The sequence below is a fragment of the Anolis sagrei genome, chromosome 5 (genome assembly GCF_037176765.1).
Source record: "Anolis sagrei isolate rAnoSag1 chromosome 5, rAnoSag1.mat, whole genome shotgun sequence".
Taxonomy (NCBI): Eukaryota; Metazoa; Chordata; class Lepidosauria; order Squamata; family Dactyloidae; genus Anolis; species Anolis sagrei.
In genome coordinates this window covers 80659435-80682726 of record NC_090025.1, presented here as the reverse complement: position 1 = coordinate 80682726, position 23292 = coordinate 80659435, and the positions used below count along the sequence as shown (strand labels likewise).

Below are 23292 nucleotides of genomic sequence, written 5' to 3'. Positions count from 1 at the left end.
CACGTAGCACTAGAATTAAAAATGTTGATCTCAGCTTCAATCAAATTTGGGGAATAAAGCCTTAAGGGAAAATTGAGCTAGTGACTTATCCTTCCTCATGCCAGCCATCATGGGCATACTGAAAATGGTCTTGTCATACATGAATTCCTTATTAGCACACAAAAACTACTACCAGTTCTTCTGGGCTCCCAACAGATGAGAAAATTCCCTTTTTTCCCACTAGCATGGTTCTGTACACTTGTAGTTCTTTAATTTGGTGCCAAGCAAAGATCTTTTAATTTTTCCCCAGGATTTAAAATCTTCCATACCTTGTTTTTATGGTGTGTGATGTTCACTTTAATTCTGCTTTATCCTGGCTTTATATTGTGGTGTTCTTGCTCTAATTTAATACTGGGTTTTTGTAAGTCATCCTGAAGGCTTGCTGAGTATATAAATCAAATAAATAAATGCATAAACTAGCTAACAAGCCATCAATTCAACCTCTGTTTGTGACTCAGTCTGTTCATACTGACTTCATTTTGAAACAATTAATTATCTTAAACTCAGAATAACAATCTAAAGTTTTAGAAGCAATATATGTTTCTCTACATAAAAAGCTGCAAGATGTTTTGGGGTTGTTGTTTTTTTTTGTCCATTTGGAAACCTGAATAATCATTCCATTAAAACATGTCTATCACTTGAACAAACAGCAAAGATTCATGAAAATGAGACTAAAGTTTATTTTTAACTAGTGTGGGATCACTTTCCCTTTTAAAGAATACCCTGGAGCTGTCTCAAGGCCTTATCTTTTTGGCAGCTGCTTAGAATTCTAAACCAACAACCATACTGTGAAATCCAGACTTTAGCTGATATATGCTCCTTTTCCCAGGCTTCTTGGTCAGTGAAGAAGAATGGCTCTAGCAAAAGCGCTACAGATTACTTTATCACTTGTTGTTTTGTCAGACTTCTATATTTAAGTTACTTTCTATAATAACACCCAAAGAAGAGTATGTGTTACAGGTTTTGGAGAAATTTATGACAGTATCAAGGCAAATAACAGGGTACAAGATGCAAATACTTGCTTCCCTGTTGCTTAGTTGTACCAACTAGGTAAAAGCAAAATGTAATAAAAATACATATAAGAATAGGTTGGTTTTCTTAATAAAATACCTTAAGACAGGCTGACATAATAGTTTTCTCTTCATAAAGGACTGAAACGTGGGTGAACATTGTGAAGATGAGCTGCAGAGACCCTCCAAAATCACAAAGATATACCCTTGGTTTGGTGAAGCATTGATGAGGGGGGGTCTGTGTGTTTTATTTTCCCCTTTAGATTAAATATAGCTTGTTTTGATATCTGAATCTGGACAAAGCTAATTTTTCCTATGGGTTGTTAAAACAAAGCCAACCTCAAACCATAACGTCAGCCTGCCTTAACATGGTTTATTTCAACTTGCATATGTTTATTTATTTATAGAATGTATGAATTATTTCCCTGCTCACTAGGACTCCAATCAAATGTGCAAGATAATATACAGAAAAATATACTTTTAAAACTGTTGGAAACTATGTAAAAGTCAAGTTGAAAGGAAATATGAAAAATCCAATTGAATACAGAAAGGTCCAGATGCTGCACACACACAGAATAACATGCACTCGGGGGACATCAGGAATGGAACCAAGGTGGCTTCCTGTGAGAGGAAGTTTTATAACTAGAATTTGCCACAGAAGCAGCTCTATTTTGTGTAGTGAGCAACCATGCTGGGAGGATAGTACAGAAGGTTACAGCTGAAAATATCAGATTCTAGATGGGCTGACAGGGGAGAAGTGGTCATTTAGACATGCGAGCCCAAATCAGTATGCTGAATTGATATTGGAAATACATTGGAGCCAGTGCAGTTGCCTCAAGACCACTGACATGCCTTCTGTAAAGATATGTTGAGAGTCATGTTCCCTTCCAGGGTCTTGGACTGCCAGTTCCGGCAGCCCTAGTTTGTATGAATACTGCTGTGATCCTTCAGAATACTGCGAATCACATCAAAATAACACTGATAGGTTTACATTATTCTCACTCCTTCTGTCTACTATGGCAGACAATGTTCTGGTCCATGTATTATTACTAGATTTAGCTTTTGATTTGTTAACTATAGCTGCGCCCGTTCCTTGGGAAGTCTGACGTGGCCAAGGTGGTCCACGCTCCAGTTATATCCTGAACAGACTACTGCAACGCTCTCTACGTGGGACTGACTTTGAAAACTTCTTGGAAGCTTCAATTAGTCCAATGGTCGGCAGCCAAGTTGTTAACCGGAGCGGCGTACAGGGAGCGTACTACTCCTTTTTTGCGCCAGCTCCACTAGCTACTGATTAGCTTCCGAGCACAATTCAAAATGCTGGTCTTAACCTTTAAAGTCCTGAACGGTTCTGACCCAGATTACCTGTCCGAACGCATCTCCTGCAATGAACCATCATGAAGCTTAAGATCGTCAGGAGAGGCCCAGCTCTCGAGCCCACCACTTTCGCAAACGTGGTTGGTGGGGATGAGAGACAGGACCTTCTCAGCAGAGACCCTCCCCCCCCCCCCCCGGTCGGTGGAACTCCCTCCCTAAGGACATCAGGTTGGCCACCTCCCTCCTGTCCTTTAGAAGACAACTGAAGACTTGGCTTTGGGACCAGGCGTTCGACTAGAGGACAGCAGCAATTGGAAAGGAAATTTTGGACATTTGCGACATTGGCTTTACCCGGCATGGTTTTGGTTTTAATTGACACATTAATTTATTGTTAAATGAATTTATTTAATGATTTTTTATAATGTTTTAAAATGATTTTTACAGTTTTAATTGTAATTCTTGTGGTATATATGTTGATAGCATCATATGATGCTTACGTGAGGCCGCCCTGAGCCCCTTTGTGGGGAGAAGGGCGAGATAGAAATGTATGAAATAAATAAATAGCTAGAAAAGAGAATAACTAAACAGAACTGTGGCCTCTGTATGGTTTTTAGAAGCAACCCCACATCCCCCCTATTTATGAGACACAATGCTTCACGACAAAACTGTAAAATGCAAAGTGCATGCAGTTCTTCACTCTATTATCTTACTCTCCATTTTTGTTTAAAAGGCCTATTGCACACTCTTGGATAGAAACAGGCAAACTGTAGCCATTTTGATCCCAAAGCGTAGCTTTGAATTTCTCAAAAGCCCCTCAAATTTTCCTGCCAATGGTGTTTTTGTGCCTTCAAGCCGACTTATGACAACCCTATCATGGGATTTCTCAGCAAGATCTATTCAGAGGAAATCTGAATGGCCTTTCTAAGACTGGAAGAATATGGTTTGCCCAGGGTCATCCACTGAGCTTCAACGGTTGATTTCTATCATGTTCCTAATCCAGCTTCCAGAAAACAACTCTATTTTGCCTCAAATCCCCCAAGACTCTCATGCAAAACACAGCAGTTTCCTCCCATTGACATGGCCCCCAAAGAAAAAAGAGAATTAGTTTATCACAAGCAACATGGAAACAATGTGATCAAAAATGGTATGACTGGTAATGACCACAGAATCAGCCACAAATCTTTTCATAGTCGACCACCTCTGTTCTAGTCATGGTGGAAGCAACTTCATCACCTTTTTGACTATTTCTCAAGCTTCATTTTGGCTAGAGGGACCTTTTTCAAAGCTGGAAGTTTCTAAATAATACTAATAATATCATTTATATCCCGCCTTTCTGAGACTCAAAGTGGCTAACAACAGAAATAATACAAAGTGAGACTAAAACCACAAGATTTAAAAAACAATTAAACAATTTATAGATTTGAATATGAAATGTTAAAAATATTAAAATGCATTAAAAGACAATTCCTTTAAAAACTTTAAAACCTGATAAATGGAAGATACTAGAGAAAGTATACTTAACTGCTGGAGGTGTTCAGGCAGCTCTGAGAGCTCTTGAATTAAAACCATGTCTGTTTACAAAGGAAATCTGCAAAGCATTCTGTCTTACCTTGTTGTAGTATTGCACTTGAACAGAATGCCACTGTCCATCACTAACACCCCCTGGAACAAACGGAGCAACTGTTGTAGTGGTTTCACCTACAATGTTACATGGGAGAGAAAGAAAAGAGTATATCTTAAAAGATTAGCTTCTCAACATTTTTAAACTGAATGAAGATATTAATATCTTCCTCCTCTGAATGTGAATGCAACAAGTAGACAATTGAGAAAATATTCACTTCTGTCAAAGAAAGTATAAAATGCATTCATTCACCTTTCACTGTAATTATACTTCCCAAGTCAGTTTACAACAAGGTAAAAACATTACAAAATATATAATAAATATGTTGTTGACTTATGGCAATCCCATGATTGTAACTGGAATTTCTTAGGCGAGGAATAATCAGAGGTGGTTTTGCCAGCTCCTTTCTCTATAATATAACCCACAGCACCTGGTATTTGTTGGCAATCTCTCAACCAACTACTAGCCGGGGCTGATCTTGCCTAGTTTCCAAAATCAGAAAGGATCTGGTGCCTTTAGGGTAGTGCCACTAAGATAATAAAAGGAGAAACAATTACTACAGATAAAATCATCCATTAAACCCCAAAATAAGTTCACAGGCACACAGAAACAATACTCTACAGCATGGCAGCTCAAATGGAACCTAAATGTCTCAGTCAAGTGCCAGATTACATGTTTTGGCACATAGCTCCATTGTTTTACCAATTCCAATCTCTCACACTGTTGGGAGCCTCCTCACCAGATCTGGAAAGAATCTGCACACTTATATGTGAGGAGATAGTCTATTAGACCCAAGCCATTTAAAAACTACTGCCAACACCTTGAAATGTGAATGGAAATGAATTGTTAGTTCTCTTGTAACGTAAGTGTCACATAGTACATGTTCTTTGACAGACAGACACAAACTACCCTGTTGTTCCACTACAGACCAGCTGGAAAGCACTTTTGGATACAGTAACATCTGCACATCCGAAGAAATGCAAAGAATACTGCAGAACTGGTTTTTCAGGGGACTGCCACCCCATCCAAATAAATTGGAAAAAGAACTATGTTGAGCTAATTTGAAATTTTAATGGAATAGGGACCATTTCTTTAACAAACAAACAAACAAAAAACCATGTAAGCACCTACTGCTGCCTCTATTCCCTGCAAATATGAATGATAACAAAAACACTAGTATTAATGTGTTATACTGTACAACCCCTTGGGTGTATAATGCTGTACAACCTTCATATCCACAGGACTGATACCTGTGGTTTTATTTACCCCTGTCTGACAAAATATTTTGTCCCTAGGCATTTTCTGAGCTCCCCGACATGAATCTAAGGCAGTGTTTCTCAACCTGGGGGTTGGGACCTCAGGGGGAGGAGGTCGCATGGGGGTGTCAGAAGGGTCGCCAAAGACCATCAGAAAACACAATATTTTCATTTTGTCATGGAGGTTCTGTGTGGGGAGTTTGCCCCAATTCTCTCCTTGGTGGGGTTCAGAATGCTCTTTGATTGTAGGTGAACTATGAATGCCAGCAACTACAACTCCCAAATGTCAGTCTATTTTCCCCAAACTCTACCAGTGTTCACATTTGGGCATATTGAGTATCCATGCCAAGTTTGGTCCAGATCCATCATTGTTTGTGTCCACAGTGCTCTCTGGATGTAGGTGAACTACAACTCAAAACTCAAGGCTAATGCCCACCAAACCGTTACAGTATTTTCTATTAGTCATGGGAGTTCTGTGTACCAAGTTTGGTTCAATTCCATCATTGGTAGAGTTTAGAATGCTCTTTGAATGTAGGTGAACTATAAATCGCAGCAACTATAACTCCCAAATGACAAAATCAATTCCCCCCCCCCCAACGCCACCAGTATTCAAATTTTGGCGTATTGGGTATTTGTGCCAAATCTGGTCCAGTGAATAAAAATACATCCTGCATATCAGATATTTATCACAATTCATAAGCGTAGCAAAATTACAGTTATGAAGTAGCAATGAAAATAATTTTATGGTTGGGGGTCACCACGACATGAGGAACTGTATTAAGGGGTCACAGCATTAGGAAGGTTGAAAACCACTGATCTAAGGTCTTCAATCTGAGTTTGATATTATCTGAGGTTTCATATATATATGAAGATATGGGGTTTATACTGTACATAAGGCAAATGGTATGCAACTTATGTCAACTGTATGAATTGTTGGTTTGTGCTTTTAAATCAACTTCGATTTATGGCAACTCTTTGTTGTTGTTTGTTCGTTCAGTCGTCTCCGACTCTTCGTGACCTCATGGACCAGCCCATGCCAGAGTTCCCTGTCGGCCGTCACCACGCCCAGCAACTTCAAGGTCAGTCCAGTCACTTCAAGGATGCCATCCATCCATCTTGCCCTTGGTCGGCCCCTATTTCTTTTGCCTTCCACTTTCCCCAGCATGATTGTCTTCTCTAGGCTTTCCTGTCTTCTCATGATGTGCCCGAAGTACTTCAACTTTGTCTCTTGTATCCTTCCCTCCAGTGAGCAGTCGGGCTTTATTTCCTGGAGGATGGACTGGTTGGATCTTCTCACAGTCCAAGGCACTCTCAGCACTTTCCTCCAGCACCACAGTTCAAAAGCATCGATCTTCCTTCGCTCAGCCTTCCCTAAGGTCCAGCTCTCACATCCGTAGGTTACTACAGGGAATACCATGGCTTTGACTAGGCGGATCTTTGTTGCCAGTCTGATGTCTCTATGGCAACTCTATTATAGTGTTTTCTTGGCCAGATTCTTTTCACTGCTTTATTCTTAGTGTGACAAGGTATGTCTTGTCTAAGATCATTCATTGGGTTTCCATAGAGGAGCAGGATTCAAAGTAAGATTTCTCACATCTCCATCTAACAATTTCTCACATCTCACATCTCCATCTAACAACAATAACATCACATTTTCTTTGTAATGGCATGCCTACAATATATAAATACAGTTGCTTCAGAACTAGAAATGTATTATGCATTCATACAATATATAAACTTATACCAATTCTTCTGAAACTACTGTTAACACTGCAACAATCACTAACCCTGAAACTCTTGCAATAGAGTAAAAATGTATATTCCTTACAAAACATAAATATTTAGGACAAACACTGATAAAGAAAACTGTTGTTAACCAGGGAAAGAATTTGAATTCTTATGGTTTTCTTTTTTCATGATAAGAGTGTTATAAGACTGTCTGATAAGGTGTTGAAGAACAAAAACATTTTTTCTTCCTATAATAAGCTGTAGAAATTCCAACACTGCAATGAGTGACATTGCTTCCTTTCTTTCACATTTAAATGTCTTCTAAAGATTGAATTTGATAAAGCACAGAATGTCAGATTAGTTATGCAGACCAGTACAACCAGCTTGGTGACTATTCATTGCTTCTAATACCAAAGCAAATATCTACAGCAAAAGTACACAAAGACCTATCAAATTGAACAGGTTGAGTTTATAATGAATGACTATTTGGACAATAGTTCCCACTACAGAAGAAAAAGAGAGAGAGAAAAAGAAAAGAAAAACTAGGTATAAAATAAGCCATTATATATTTCCGGCTGTATTCATGCAAACATTTACTTCAGTTTCATACACACACCTGCTGAGTTAATACAGCAAGATGAAAAGCTGAGGGAGGAATACAAACATTGCCTGTCTTTAAACGTTATGAACAGACTAACGTCTGCACTATTTATTTTTGTGAGTAGTACAGAGGAATATAACTCACCATTCCCCTTACTCCTAACACCAATGCCATCAGAAAGCCTTGGTGTTTTGCTTCATTAAGGATCACACACACACACACACACACACACACACCCCACCTCTTAGATCATTGAAAACTTCTCAACAACAATATCTGCTTCTACTATTTTGATCATTTAAACACAATACATTGCACTACATAGTACATAGATCTATACCAAGAGTGGGGGTTTTTGACTTGGAGTGAGCAATGGACCAGATTTGTCAATGACACCAAATTAGGACAAAAATGTTGTGCAAAGAGCTCTTCTTAAACAGGATAAATGGGAAAAGAGATGCAACGTAAACAAGTATTAAGTCATGTTTTGTTTTTGCTGTCTATTTCTGACATATAGCAATCCTAAGACACAACTACCATGGGATTTTGTTACCAAGATTTGTTCAGGGAGGGCTTGTCACTGTATTCCGCTAAGGCTGAGAGGGTGTAATTTGCCTATTAGGCAAAAAATAAATATCCTGACTTCAAATCTACTATTATAGAATCTAAGCTGTTAAAAAAGACCTTAGGGTTGTGGTGAACAGACCAGTGAAAATGTCACCACAAAGTGTTGTGATAATTAAAAATGGAGAAAGCGAAAAGAAGAAGGAGGAACAATATAGGAGAGACGCCCTGTTAGTTACAATTAGAACATGAATTGATATAAAACTGCTAACCTCATATTGCCTTTACAGAAATCTGTGGCACAACCATGCTTGGAATAATATGTTTAGATAGCTACATCCGAAAAAAATAGTACTGAGTTGGATTCGTTTTAGAAAAAAGGCAGCCCAAATGATAAAGGGCCTGAAGCAACTTTGCTAAATTTGGAAGTGTTTGTCCAGATAGAAATGTCAGTATGTGAAGATATGATACAGGTCTCTAGAATGATACACAGTAAGAAGAAACTGGATAGGCAGGTGTCCTCCCTTTCTCATAAGACCCAAAGTCACCACTGATAAATGGAGAATCTAACAAGATAAAAGGAAGGACTTCTTCACATTGTGAAAAATTAAACTGGGCACAGTTTAAAAGGGCATCAGCTCCTGCCTGATTCTGGAAACTACACAGGTTTGACCCTGGTTAGTATTTGGATGGGGGACTGCCAATAAATACTAAGTGCTGTATGCAATATTTAAGAGGAAGGGACTGGCCAAACTACTTCTAATTATTCTTTAACTAAGAAAACCCTATGAAATTCATGGGATTGCCGAAAACTGACAGACAATCCGAAGGCACACGCACAAACACATATAGTCAAACTGTAAACTTTGCTACCACAAGATACAACGGTGGCTGCCAATTTGGATAGCAAATTGTCAAATACATGGGAGTTGCTGCTAGTCATGATGGATATATTTTCCATCCGTTGACAAGGAAATGTTTTAATGGATCAGATGGTTCATAAAGCAGAGATACTACAAAGCATGCAAATATGCCAACACAATTTAATATCTCAAAGATATTTTATGTAGTACTGAGAGACGAATAAAGTTGTTGTGTGATGGTGATCTCTTTTTCTCTTTTTTCCTCCAAGTTTTATTGCAAAGATTTTGGAAAGAATGTCTGGCTCTACAGACATAAATCAAGACAAGCAACCCCCTTGCATCATTATCACTCTTTCTTAATACCTCTCCTTGTCTTGATAAAAGTGCTTGAGGGTAACAGACACCGAAAAACAGCAGATACCATCTAGATAGAAATCTTCTTTGCCTATTATATACTATAGGTTGATTTCCAGTTAGACTTAACAAATACAGAAACCATTGCTTTCGGCAACACATCTACATTTAATTATATCTCGTGCATGAAAATTGCAAGCAAGTGCATTTAAGGACCCAAGTCCCCATTTTCCGTAGTTCCTCTTTGTAAATTTCATTTTCGTGCAGCTAGTATAATCTGCACATCATTTTGTGTTTCTGAAATAATTTGAATAACAACTTTTACAACAGCCCTATTTTGAAACAGAAACATTAAAATGTCAAAACCATGATGCAGATTTCAGCCAGGATTGATTTTGACTTTAAATACGTCTTTAGCAATACCTTACAACTACAGCCAATAAAGCTAATTTAATTTAATCTGGCAACAGGAAACAGAATATATTATCGTACATGGCTGTTTTCAATCCACTATTCAGCCTACCTTTCTTTTCAACCAACTACTGAAACCTCATGAATTCTATGACTCATCCGCTGTCATAATCTCACTACCGTTATTAAAATAGCTACAATCTGAGTTTGTCATAAACTTACTACTGTTATGAAAGCACAATTTTGTTAGTTTTTTATTGTTTTGTTTTTGTTTCTGACAAGCCTCGGGTGATCAGAGAACTAGAGAATCGTATGATTTGATTGCAACATATAAAGTAATTATATTAGTTTAGCAATATTCAGAATTATCTGGCCAGTATATCAATCAAACAAAGTATTTCGCAAGATTGGATGATACTTCCAAAATACCCAATGCTTTACGTAGCAATCTGATGCTCAATATTACTGCTGGGGTTTGTACTCTATTTTTGGATCATTTGTTTACAGCACAATTTCACTTATGTTAAGAAAAAATTGCAATATGAAATAAACACTACTCCCAGGAAAGTGTGTACAGAATTGAAGCCTGAAACACTATGTGTCAGATCCAATTACTCAAGCTGGTGCTGGGAATCCTGCCACTCAGTCTCTTTCCCATCCTTGTTTCTCCATGTACTCCCTTGCTGGGTTGGATTACTGGGGCCACAACTACACAACAAGTATAATGCAGACTGAACTCATATAATGCAGTTTAACTGCATTGAACTTATATGACCATATTATGCAGTTCAAGCTGCTTTGAGTCTCTTTTGTGGAGAGAAAATTCCCATATGCATTAAAAAAAATCTGGGCATGTTTATATGTGGCCCAGAGGTATTAAGAGAAAAAAATTAGTACTGGAAGTTAACTGCATCACTTGACAAGCCAGGATCCCTATTTGGCTGCAATTATTTTATAAAACATAGAATCTAACAAGTGTGAAAAAATTTGCCTGGGTGCACATTTATAGTCAAGACATTATGGGAAGACCCTCAGATTACATTTTACATCAGCATTCTTTCAAAAACGTTTGACTACAATTCCTATTACCCCCAGACACTCTTCCAATTGTCAGGGATGGTGAAAGCTGTGGTATGAAACATCTGGACATAAGTAGGTGGGAAAGGTATAAAATACAAACTGTATTTTCTGTTTGTTGCACTGCAGCCTTTGTGCGGCAATTGCAAATGAATGCTCAAAATACAGTAAGTTCTGTTCAGTTAAGTTTTAAGCAAGCTAAAAAGACACATTGGCAATCTTTAGGAGGAGCCTGAAAACGTGGCTGTTCCAGTGTGCCTTCCCTGAATAAAGGACACAATCCCCTACAAAATATCCTGAGAAGCACTTTAATTACCTGTTGGGTTGCTCCCCCTACTTCTCGTTTAAAACTTTCCTAACTAGATACATCCTACCTGTTCATGTCCAGCATTTATTTTAAGGTTTTAACCATTACATTTGGTTACATAGGTTTTTAAATCTCTATGTGTTTTGTCTTTATGTGAGTTATATTAATTGTATTGTTTATTTGCTTATTGCTTGTCGTTTTTATTGATGTGTTGTTGGGCTTGGACTCACGTAAGCCGCTCCGAGTCCCTTGGGAAGATGGTGGTGGGGTATAAATAAAGGTATTATTATTATTATTATTATTATTATTAATATCTTACCTGCTGAGAATGTCAGCTGGATCTGCTCTTCAATGATCTCAAGTGCAATAAAATCATGCTTCTCATTAAAGCGCCCATTATAGAGGAGCAGAGCATTCCTTTCTCTGGTTGCAAACCTATGTGAGCAGGGAAAGCACAAAAGACACAAAAGGTATTACGGAAGGACAAGCACTGCTAAAATGAAACTATTTAAAAATTTCTACCATTATGTTCATATCAAAGGAACTGTTTAGTACGGTGTTGAATTTAAAAATTATAATTCTTCTTTCTGTACTAGCAAAACATCTGTCCTTACATGCATGGGCTCTCTGTACATATACTCTGATGTTTGGAGAAATCAATTATGGAGAAATTTTTTCGTACATCAGTGCATCACATTTTATTTTCCCTATAGAAATGAATTGTAACATTTTGTTTAGACAGGAAAAAGTAAATTGTTACTCTCTGCAAGAGAGCTTGGAAAAATCTGACTAAACCTCCAAAAGCTAGCATGGCCACTGACCAAATTTAGTAGAAGACTGTGAGAGCTATAGTCAAAAAACTATTTTTCCAAGTTCCATTTAGGTGTAAGAATATAATTATCTTATACTAGGTAATACCATTGGTGCATGCAATCTACTAGTATCATCTGCCAATTTTGGAATGTCTAAGGAAAAAATAATTCACATCACCCGAGAACAGTTCTATTTTTTAAAAGCATTTTATTAAGTACATAATAACACAATCCCTGAATAGGTAATAGTCAGCTACTGCATATACACATTATACCAAATAATTTCTATATTATCTATTCATCTCTTTAGAATGTTATCGTTCTTTTCACTTTTTTCCTCTTTTTCCCCTCTTTATCTCCCACCCATACCCCTACCGTATTATCTTTAACTATTAACACAATTTTCTTAGTCTTTGTACAATATTTGCATTGGTTTTGCTACTTCTTATCCATGCCATGCAGATCAACCATTTCTCTTTAATTTCTCCTGTCTTGTCCTCCTGCACATCATTGCAAGTTATACATGCTATAATGTCCGATTGGACTTGATCAACCAAATAATTATTCCAGTATTCTATATTCTATTTTTGTCATCTTTCCATCCCCATGCTATTATCGCCTTGCTTGCTCAAATCATTGCTCTGAGTACATCTTGGTGTTTTTTTTTTTTTGCATCAATCTTATTGTTCCCAAGTATTCCCATTAAGATAAAGTCCAAATTTACTTGAATTGGTGTTTTAAATAATGTCTCCATTTTCTTTACTCTTTCCGCCCAGAATATTAGTGCCATGACCAGATCTATTAAAGTGGTATCAAAGAACTAAACTATTTTCCAGCCACTGATGACACCATCAAACTCCAGCTTGCTACTATACCTGGAGTGGTCAAACTCTAGAGTTTAGGGAACACACAATGACACATTCAAAAACCAACAAACCCCTTCCTTTATGAAATATTGCAAAAGCATTAGCATAAAAAGGCAGAGGCTACTCTTAACTTGCACCTTCTCTTAGAGCTGACTGGGATGTTTTCATTTCACATTGGAAAGAAAGGAACTTACATGAGAGAGACAGTGAAATGGAAGCGTTGCCTTAAGCCCTTGAAAGTGACAAATGACAATGGAGGAAAGCTTCTTGTGGTCATCTCACAATAAGGTCTCTCATATTCACCAGGGGGACATTCACATTTGAAACCTCCTATGAGCAGATTAATACAAGTGCCTCCATTCTTGCACACTCCAGGAGCACAGCGTCCAGAGCGAGCATTCACTTCACAATACTCTCCTAAAAAAGAAAAGAGAATTAGTGACCAGATAAGAGGAGATAATAATATGTTTCAAAACTTTTAGTGATCTGAAAAACCAATGTCCCCATGTGCTGCAGTGGCTAACAGAAGTTCATTAAAATGCATGCTGTCTTTTGAAATTGTATGACTGTATTTCAGAAAACTTCTCCCTAGTCACCAGAGTATCTGGAAATCCCTACACCCAGCCCCAGGCTTTGTAAAATCGATTGTCAGGAGTTATTTAAATGATAACTAGAAAAAAGAGTGCTTTCCCAGTAAAGCAAAACAAATAAGTAGTTAAATGGTAAATAAATAGATTGAAATCACTGAAAGACACTAGTATCATATTTGTACCTGTTCACATCACAAGGATAGCATTATATTTTGTATTAAATAAGGGTCAATCTCTCCATTACCAAATATTTGGAATGTCTTTCAAACTACTGTGATTTTGCACATTCAGTTGTTGAATTACTAAGTCTAGCATTTGCTTCGAAAAGAGACAAAGGGACAGCTAAGCATGGACTTGTCCCATTGAAACTGGAAGAGACTACTGATAAAAACACTGACTTCTATCTGGAGTGACATCTTTCAGGCTGATAAAAGAGCAATTGACAACAAAACAAGCAAGGCATTGGCATAAACACATGTACGTGCAGAAACATGACAGAGACAAATATACAAGAGAAGGGGCAGCTGTCAATATAGTCTGTAATCTTTAAACCACTGTTGTTCTCCTGAGTAGGAAAACAATCTGTGGAATTATTGAATAACAACACATTCTTGAATGAAAATTCTTATTTACCATTTAAGTGAGCATCACAAATTGCACCAATGTCAAGAATGTCTCTTGGTAAGTCAACAAAGTAGTGAGTGTGCTCAATTTTAATTGTTTGCCCTCTTCCTTCTCGCCCAGTTTGGAACAGTAGCTATATCTACATCTGAATGGTTTTCTTACTCTTTACTTTCCACTTCAAAAAAGGCTACAACTTTAAAACTTCAAGTAGGCAACGTTGAAAATAATGTGGATGAATTCAAGGAGGCAATTTAGGTGGATGAATTCAAGGAGCTGCTATTTCTCTTCAGAAAAGGATATTTCTCTTTAATGTTGAAGCCCAAAGAAATTCTAACAAAATGATGAGAAATAGCAAGAGGGAGGTCACACTTTATTTACTCATGTCTTGTTTACACAGTCAGTTATCCATGGACACTAACTCCTAGACATGTTTGAGCAGCCCAGTTGTTTACACCTACAAGCTGTGAATGTGATTCTGAAGTTACCTCACAATGAACAATGGCCAACTGTCTTGATACTTCTCTTTTTCAGCCCAAACTAGGGGTTTTCTAAATGAGTTCAATGGGCTGAGCACTGACTTTTTTAAAAAAGAAAAGAAATGCAAAGTGTAATGAGAACAGTCCAAGAGAGTCATCAATAGTGTGGCTGAAAATATGTAAATTTCTTCATTTTATGGGGCAGCCATATTCCCTCAGAATAAAAATGACCATGTAAATAAGCTTCTTCACATGTAATTTTGACAAGATACAAAATAATAATAATAATAATAATAATAATAATAATATATATATATGGTATTCGGTGTGAACCAGGGCCAACACAGTGATGCCTTTCACATGAGCTTTCTATTCCTTCTTCAGGTAGTTAAAGTATATGTGTATGTGTTTGTGTGTGTGTGTGAATGAATTTGCATTCATAGACTCCAATTCAGACAACACTCAAGCTCCTGAATTACAAACCTATCCAATCCTGAACCCATGTATGAACCACCTTTGCCTTGTACAAATGCATACTGAATTCGTTCTTCCCTTCAGAATTTTAAATTGTGCATATACAGATGGGAAAACAGTGATCCAAGTCCAAGATTGCAGTCTTAACTGCAATCCAGTGGATATTGCTTCTGAATATCTGATTTTTTTGGCTCTTTTTGGGCTCTTTTAAAATAGTTAATATGGAAAGGTTTGCAAATATGCTCTTGGAAACAAATGCCACTTGATTGATGCACAATTATTGCAGAGATGCATTTCTTGGACTACACAAGTAAGAGAATGTGAACAATTTAACTTGTGAGCTATAGATACCCCATGACTCTTTGTCTCAAAGGAAAAAATTAGAAATCATGCATTCACGGCAGAAAGAAATTACATGTATTTACTCAAGTATAATGCACAATCAAATGTAATGCACATCTCAAATTTGAAGATGCACATGACAAATAAATTGCTCTCAAATGTAATGTGCCCAACAGCATAAGCATAGTACGTTACGGGGCAGGCAGCATGAATGACGCCATTTGGGAAGCCACACCCCTCTGTCAGGCAGAGGCTAGCAAACTTGCTACAATCAAACAATTCCCAACTAGCCTCATTCACAAGGCTTTCAAAACAGAGGGAGAGGTTTTAAGGCCTTGTGAATGAGGCCAAGTGGGCACTGCATGGGACTGGGTCTGGGGGGAGGGGGCAAGTGAAAGACCCCAAGGGCTGACTTGGAGGCAGGATCCGCTGCTAAGTGGCTGGAATGATTGGGAAATAAGCCAGGCACTCCTACTCTTTCTCCAAGGGCAGTGGAGCCCGAGGACGCCACCATATGGGGAACAGCTTCTTTATTTTAAAATATTTTTATTGATAACTTTTATAGAATCAGAAGAAAGTTTTTGACAGCAAAAGTGGGAGAACATAATCTTTGTATATAGAGAGAAAGTAAGAAGATAAGTGAAAGTGTATTTAGGAAAAAGAGAGGAAAAGGAAAAAAAAGTTTTTTAAAAAAGTATCTAAATTAAGATAAAAATGTTTAGGAGGAAAAAAAAGTATGTCTGATGGGGAACAGCTTCTTGATGCCCCCGCCCACCTCCCTGCCTGGTTGCCAGTTTTCTGGGGTTCTCTGGTCCTTTTCATGCAGGTAGGTTTATGTATGTACGAAATTCTAACATTCATCAAAACTAACACACATCTAGATTTTGGCAACTTAATTTTGCCAAAAATGATGAGCAGAACCAAGTAAATATAGTAGTTTGTAGGCATGGCAGCAAAAACTGGGGCAGTATACATTCACAGTTTCTCTCCTCAATACCTTTCCCCTGATCTTGGCTTTTTGATGCAACAATGATACACTGAAACAACAGCAACAATATAGCAACTAGGCCACAAAACGATGAGTGTGGTGTTCTATATGTAACAACCTAGGGGAAGTAGAGAGCTAAATTAAGTCTCAAAATTTCCAGAGCATTTCAATTTGATGAAATTCTGCTGCTATATGGACATGAGTCACCATTTTTTAATTTTTTTCTCAAACTAAGTTGAAAGGAAAAAGAGAAACTGAGTCAATGGAAGTAATCAAATGTCACAGTAAAATGGGGAAGACTCTGAACAAGCTTTAGAATCCGCCTCCCTTTTACTGTAGTCATGAAGAGTGTGAAATATTTCATTTTTGTTTTGGACTGTATCATCTGAAACAGACAAACTGTGATTAGACTTAACTATCATCTATTTGAAACAAGCCAATTTTAAACCTTATTTCAATAAAGTATAGTTAAAAGCCCCCAAGTTTAGATTTTGGATGTTTTGATTAGTTTTTATTAATCAAAAAGCATCAGCAAAAACTTCCGATCTGTTTGCTGCAAGAGAGTGGAGCCCATAAGTCTTGCCTCAGGGGGTTTTGACTCATTATCATCACAATAAATAATGGTTATCCCAATTTCTAGATGTAGTCAATGGTTTCCTTGTTTTCTCCTCCTTCAGCCCTTATAGTCTCACAAAACAAAACAAGCACCCTAGGGATTAATTTCCCCTTTTTTCATTTAGATCAGAAAAAATAATTTAAAAAGGAAAAAACAATGCCATTGGGATTAGGAGATATTTGGGGCACATCTGCTAAAGAAAAAAAATCACCCCACAGTCTACAGAAATAACAAACACATTCTCAAGATTATATACTTAATTTTCATTATTTACAAAAGGCTGTCCAATGTCCTTAATCCATGATGTCAACAAAAGCTGCACAAAAAGCATCAGAGATGGCTTTATTTATTTACTTATAATTGACAGGTTCTTGCACCATGTATAGAAATATACCCATCATTTGTATCAGACTGTTTGCTAAAATAATACTGTAATATAAATTCTAGATAAATAAAAAAGCATGGTTATAAAACAAAAAGGAATATGTGGTGGATTGAAGTAGTTAAGAAGTAGAGTGAAGTATTTTACTGTGAAGCTATGACAGATAATTAATTTTTTTATATACTGTGATCCAAGGTTCACTTATTTGCACTCTTACACACAAACACACACTTTACAACTTCAAAACGAGCTTGTCGCAAGCTAGTATAATGATATTTTAACACATGAGGAAGTTCATGTGTGCAAGTATCCACCTACTTATGTATAATTGGGTCAAATACGGAAAAATAACAAGAGCTTATCTAGTGCTCCAGCAATATGCAAACCAAACATTGCATTTAGGTAAGGAATTCTTCATTCTCCGAGATTTTAGGGCCAAAGTTGAAAATCTGGCAGCAAGCCCTTGTGACATCAGGTCAGTTGGGCTGGAACTGCTACTGGGTCATCAGACTATGCAAACAGACTCATAATTTGGGTAAAATCTGGCTAATTAATGTGGCACTTCTCATCAGACAAAAATACACACCTAGTAGTTACAGCTGTTTCTCTCATTTTCTGTAAGGATCATACAGCATGTTGAAGTGAGATGGGTAAACAGAATTCTAAGTCATTTTTCCTCAAAAAAATAAATCCATATCCTCCTTGAAGGCCACATGCATGAGATTTATCTCCCTGCAGAGGAATTCCCTGAGACATCACTGCCTTGAGACTTGACAACCCTGACAATATCCTCTAATTTCTCAACAAGTAAATACGCTTTATCTTAAATAAAAACAAAAACAACCAGGTACTGTGTAGTCTACCTGAACTTAAAACTGCCTAAGAATGTGGGGATTTTTTCAACCACAACGACACTAAACATTGAAAATAGGTTTGCATTATACAGTATCGAAATATACAAAGCAACCTTTCAGTCTTTTACTTTGGGAGCAACTTGCATTAAAATCAGTAGTGCTTAACTATGGCATAAACATGCTTAGGATTGTACTGCACAACAATAAAAGGTGTTACTTTAAACTTAGGAGATTTAAGTATATATCGAATCAAATAAAATCATTTATTTCGGTCATAGACCAGCACAGGAAAAAAAGTCACAGTTTTATACAAACTTGGTACGTTTAGTACATTAAAAATCTATATATATAAATCTGTTAGGTTGGTTCAACCGGACAGCAAAACTCCACAACCCCCCAACGAAACTGTACCAAAATTGCCATGCCCATAACACAACCCACAAGGTACAAACATATCTACTCAAAGTGAAAAACAACACAACAACACACTCACAAAACGGCAAAACAACAAAACTCAAAAAAAAAACCAACGAAACTTAACCAAAATTCCCATGCCCATAACACAACCCACAAGGTACAAACATATCTACTCAAAATTAAAAACAACACAACAACACACTCACAAAATGGCAAAACAACAAAACTAAAAAAAACAACGAAATTTAACCAAAATTCCCATGCCCATAACACAACCCACAAGGTACAAACATATCTACTCAAAATGAAAAACAACACAACAACACACTCACAAAACGGCAAAACAACAAAACTCACAAACCCCCCAACAAAACTTAACCAAAATTCCCATGCTCATAACACAACCCATAAGGTACAAACATATCTACTCAAAATGAAAAACAACACAACAACACACTCACAAAACGGCAAAACAACTGAGCATGCGCATTGGTGCCCAGCCGCAAGTTCCCTGGCGCACGCACACAGTCTTCCGGCCAACGTTCCCTCTGCGGACGTCATGCCCACTCCAAGCCCCGCCGCGCCGCTTCCCGCACACACACCCCCCCCTGCTGCACACACACACACAACCCCACGCTCCATCACTCCCCCCGCCGCCGCACACACACGCGCAACCCCACTCCCCCCGCTGCCGCACACACACACACAACCCCACGCTCCATCACTCCCCTGCCCCAATCTTACCTCCTTTTACTTCATGCCACCTCCAAACCCCACCCCGCCCCTTCCCGCCCTGTCAAAATCCAGGAAAGACAGGAAGGAAGGAAAGAAGGAATAAAGAGAAAGGGAGATAAAGAAAAGGGGGAAGGAAGGAAAGGTAGAGAAAGAAGGAAGAAGAAAAGGAAAGATGGAAGGAAAGGAAAGAGAGACAGCAGAAGAGAAAGAAAAAGGGGGAAGGAAGGAAAGAGGTAGAGAAGGAAGAAATGAGAGACAGAGGGAGGGAAAGAAAAATGGGGTAGGAAGGAAGGAGAGAAAGAAAGGAAAAAGGGATTAAAGGAAGGAAAGAGGGAGGGAAGGAAAGAAGGAAAGAGAGAAGGAAGAAAAGAGACCAGAAGAGAAAGAAAAAGGGGGAAGGAAGGAAAGAGATAGAGAAGGAAAAGGGGAAGGAAAGATGGGAGGGAAGGAAGGAAGGAGGGAAAGAAGGAGAGAAAGAGGGAAGGTTGGCCACAGCAACGCGTTGCGGGTAAAGGTTGTTATTCCTATGATTATTATGATGCTATTATTCCTATGAGACCCTTTTAGGGGGAATGGGAGAGGTGTCAGGTCCCAGAGGCAATGCATTGCATTATTGTTATTGCTATGATGGTGGTGAAATAAAAGGAAATAAAAAGAGAAAGAAGGAAGCAAACAGGGAGGGAAGAAAGGCAAAGGAAGAAAGGGGGAGGGAATGAAGGAAAGAGAGAAGGATGAAACCAAGTAGTGAAAGAAGGAAAGAAAGAAAGAGGTAGAGAAGGAAGAAAGGAGAGAAAGGGGGAGGAAAAGGGGGAAGGAATAGGTAGGTACCTCTCTTTCATAATAGTCCAGATATCTATCTCAACTTTGATAAGTTTTACTATAGACCACAGCAACGCGTGGCAGGGCAAAGCTAGTATAAATATAAATACTGAAGCACAATAGGAGTGAGGGAGCGGAAGGGGAAATAGGGTAAAAACACACAATGCACATATCATGACTAGCAACACTTTTGAATATTTTGGTGCCAACAATAAGGATCCAGGGATTCCGTCATAGTAATTAACCAATTTCTCACTTAAAGTTATTTCGAACAGCATAGACAGGAGTGCAGAGAGAAAAAATGAAAGATGTGTATAGAAATGCCTCCTTTAAGCACAGCAAAGTCAGAATACAAGCAGATAGGTTTCTTTCTGTTTGCTTCCTAAATTGTAGAATTCATCATATGTACGTTTGTCAACAATTAATCACAAACAGCTCTACTGGATTAACTGGGGGAAAGACTTGAACAATGGCATTCTCAAATACTTCTGCATGCAGTCAATATTATTGTTGTTGTGCTGCTGTTGTTGTTGCTGCTGCTATGTCATTCCCTTTAGGGAAAGCTAACCTTTCGTGGATTATAATTTTAGCACAACTCCTAAAAGGAACACAGTATGGTAGCTTCTCTTAGGGCCCTTCCAGACAGGTCCCAAGCCCTTTTTTTAAACTGGAGTTTACAGCATGTTAAAAAAAAAACCTGCAAAGATCCGGACCTTTTAATATGGTCCAGATCTTTGCACGTGTGGAGACTGAATCTCAGGATTTTCTTCCTCAACCCTGAGTTTCAATCTCCTCAACATTCTGGATTTTCAGGCTACAGAAACCTAAAGAACCGAGATGGCACTGCCACCTCTCCACCTCCAGCCCCCCTTAGCCTAATGGAGAGGCCTACCTCCTTCGTCTGCAGGCCTTAGGAATAAGCTAATGATGCCTCATTTTTATTGACTGGGGAGGGTATCTAGCCACCAATCCCCACCAAAATTGGGGGGGGGGAGTCCACTTTGTGCCCGAAATCCTGAGAGGAACTGGCATTTTAAAAATGTAAATGCCAGTTTCTCTCAGAATTTAGGCCCATTTGGAAGGGCCCTTAGAAAATTTAAATTCAATATTTTGCAATTCTCCAACACAGTGTCTCAAAATATTCAGAATGTAACTGCAATGGCCATTGCTAACTGAAAATGATTAAAGTTGTAGTCTAGCACATTTTGAAGCAAGTAGTTTGGGAATGACTAGCTGTTGATTTAGCAACACTATGGCAGAAGGGGAAGACACAATATATTTTCACTAAATAAGTGTATTTACCTTTAAATTACATTTGAACACAAATTTCCATTATTTGGTGGGTATATCATTTTAGACATTACTTATTATTTAACTGTTAAACAGATTTTGCCAGCTGTCATCAAAGAAAGCATTGTATGTGTTGTAAGATGATGAACTCTAATCTTGTTTATAAATAAACTCTGCTATAAACCCTGCATCCTTCAGGTGCCTTTTTCTTCCAAAAATATGACACAACATTATCAAGGACAATTTCAAAGGCTAAATTAAAAAGTTTACATTTGAAGAAAAGTTGGCAAAGAAATGGAGGGAACAGACTGCTCTGAACTAAACCAATCCTGTATCAGAGTACAGTACCTTTCTGGAAAACAAAAGGTGGCCAGATGAGTAGCGCTGGGTTTTAGATGTAGTCACTGAACCGTGCCAGCCCAAACAAAAGACCTTTTGCAGGAACAATGCAAGACCAGTTCCCACAATGCTCCACACAACTATACTTCAGAATTTTAATTATCTTGATGTTAACGTCTAAAGTGCCTTAGATTTTGTTTCACTGTCAAAAGTTTGAATTGCTGTTATGTTTGTGCACATGAATATATGAACATATAGGTGCAAAACTACATTAAACAGAATCTCTGTTAACAAGGTCTGTATCATACTGAAATAATTTAATATCTGTACTTCCATGTTGTCTTGCTCCTTCCTTTAAACATTACTTGAAGATGTCTGTGGCTCATGACACATATCTGTAACATTATATTTCTGGCCAAAAGAGAGGGAATTGCCTCTTCTAAAATCCCCAATTCTCCTTCTAAATAGCTTCCAGGAACCCCTTGCACTGTTTAATATCAATCAATAAGGAAAAAGAGTGACTGTGCAAGACGGCAAAAAGTCTCATACCAATGCCGATCCTTAAAAGGAGAATTTCTGCTCAGATCTATAGACATTTCAGTCAGGAAGAAAGCTGACTCAGTGAATTATGTGTAGTGTACAATTCACACAGATGGGTGATGCAAAATCTGGTAGAAGTGGTATCACTGAACTACTTATCGTTGACTTATTAACAACTCCTAATTCAACCATTTCAAAGGAAGATTACTTATCTCCTTCTTTGGAGCTTGACCAGTTGTTTTTTGAAAAACCATGGAAGAATGTGCCCAACCACCAGGAAACACTTGATGTTGGGATAATTTATAAAATAGATATACTATGGCAGGAGTTCCTGTTGATGATGGTTATATATTATTCTCAGACAGCAGGGGGTCTTCAAACATTTTAGACAGAGGGCCAGGTCACAGTCCCTCAAACTGTTGGATGGCCAGATTATATTTGAAAAAAAAAACATGAATGAGTTCCTATGCACACATCTTATTTCTAGTGCAAAAAACACTTTAAAACAATGCAAAAATTAAAATGAAGAGCAATTTTAACAAATATAAATTCATTAGTATTTAAATGGGAAGCGTGGACCTGAGATAGGATTGTTGTTGTTGCTGTGTGCTTTCAAGTTATTTCAGACTTAGGTTGACCCTGAGCAAGGGTCGGGTAAATGACCTTGGAGGGCCGTATCTGGCCCTCGGGGCTTAGTTTGAAGACCCCTGTCATACAGTATAAGAACTTTCAATATTATATAACCAACTTTGAAATTGTGGTTCAAAGATGTAAAATTAAAATATCTTTTAATGTACTGTGAATCTGCTTAAGATGGATAAGAACCTAGAAAGCTTGGCCCATATAAGCACCTCTGAGGATGCTTGCCATAGATGCCGGCAAAACGTCAGGAGAAATGCCTCTAGAACATGGCCCTATAGCCCGAAAAAACCCACAAGAACCTAGTGATTCCAGCCATGAAAGCCTTCAACAAAACCTAG

General features: G+C 38.0%; 1 protein-coding gene across 4 annotated transcripts in view; it reads right to left on the bottom strand.

Moving 5' to 3' along the window:
* CELSR1 (cadherin EGF LAG seven-pass G-type receptor 1) overlaps positions 1 to 23292 on the bottom strand; it is a 192884-nt gene that overhangs the window by 86782 nt on the left and 82810 nt on the right. For all 4 annotated transcript variants that reach the window (XM_060778417.2, XM_060778420.2, XM_060778421.2 and 1 more), the window contains exons 3-5: positions 13021 to 13243; positions 11468 to 11583; positions 3976 to 4064 (exon numbers count right to left, since the gene is read on the bottom strand). In XM_060778417.2, the coding sequence (XP_060634400.2) occupies positions 3976 to 4064; positions 11468 to 11583; positions 13021 to 13243 (428 nt within the window). The remainder of the gene's footprint in view (positions 1 to 3975; positions 4065 to 11467; positions 11584 to 13020; positions 13244 to 23292) is intronic.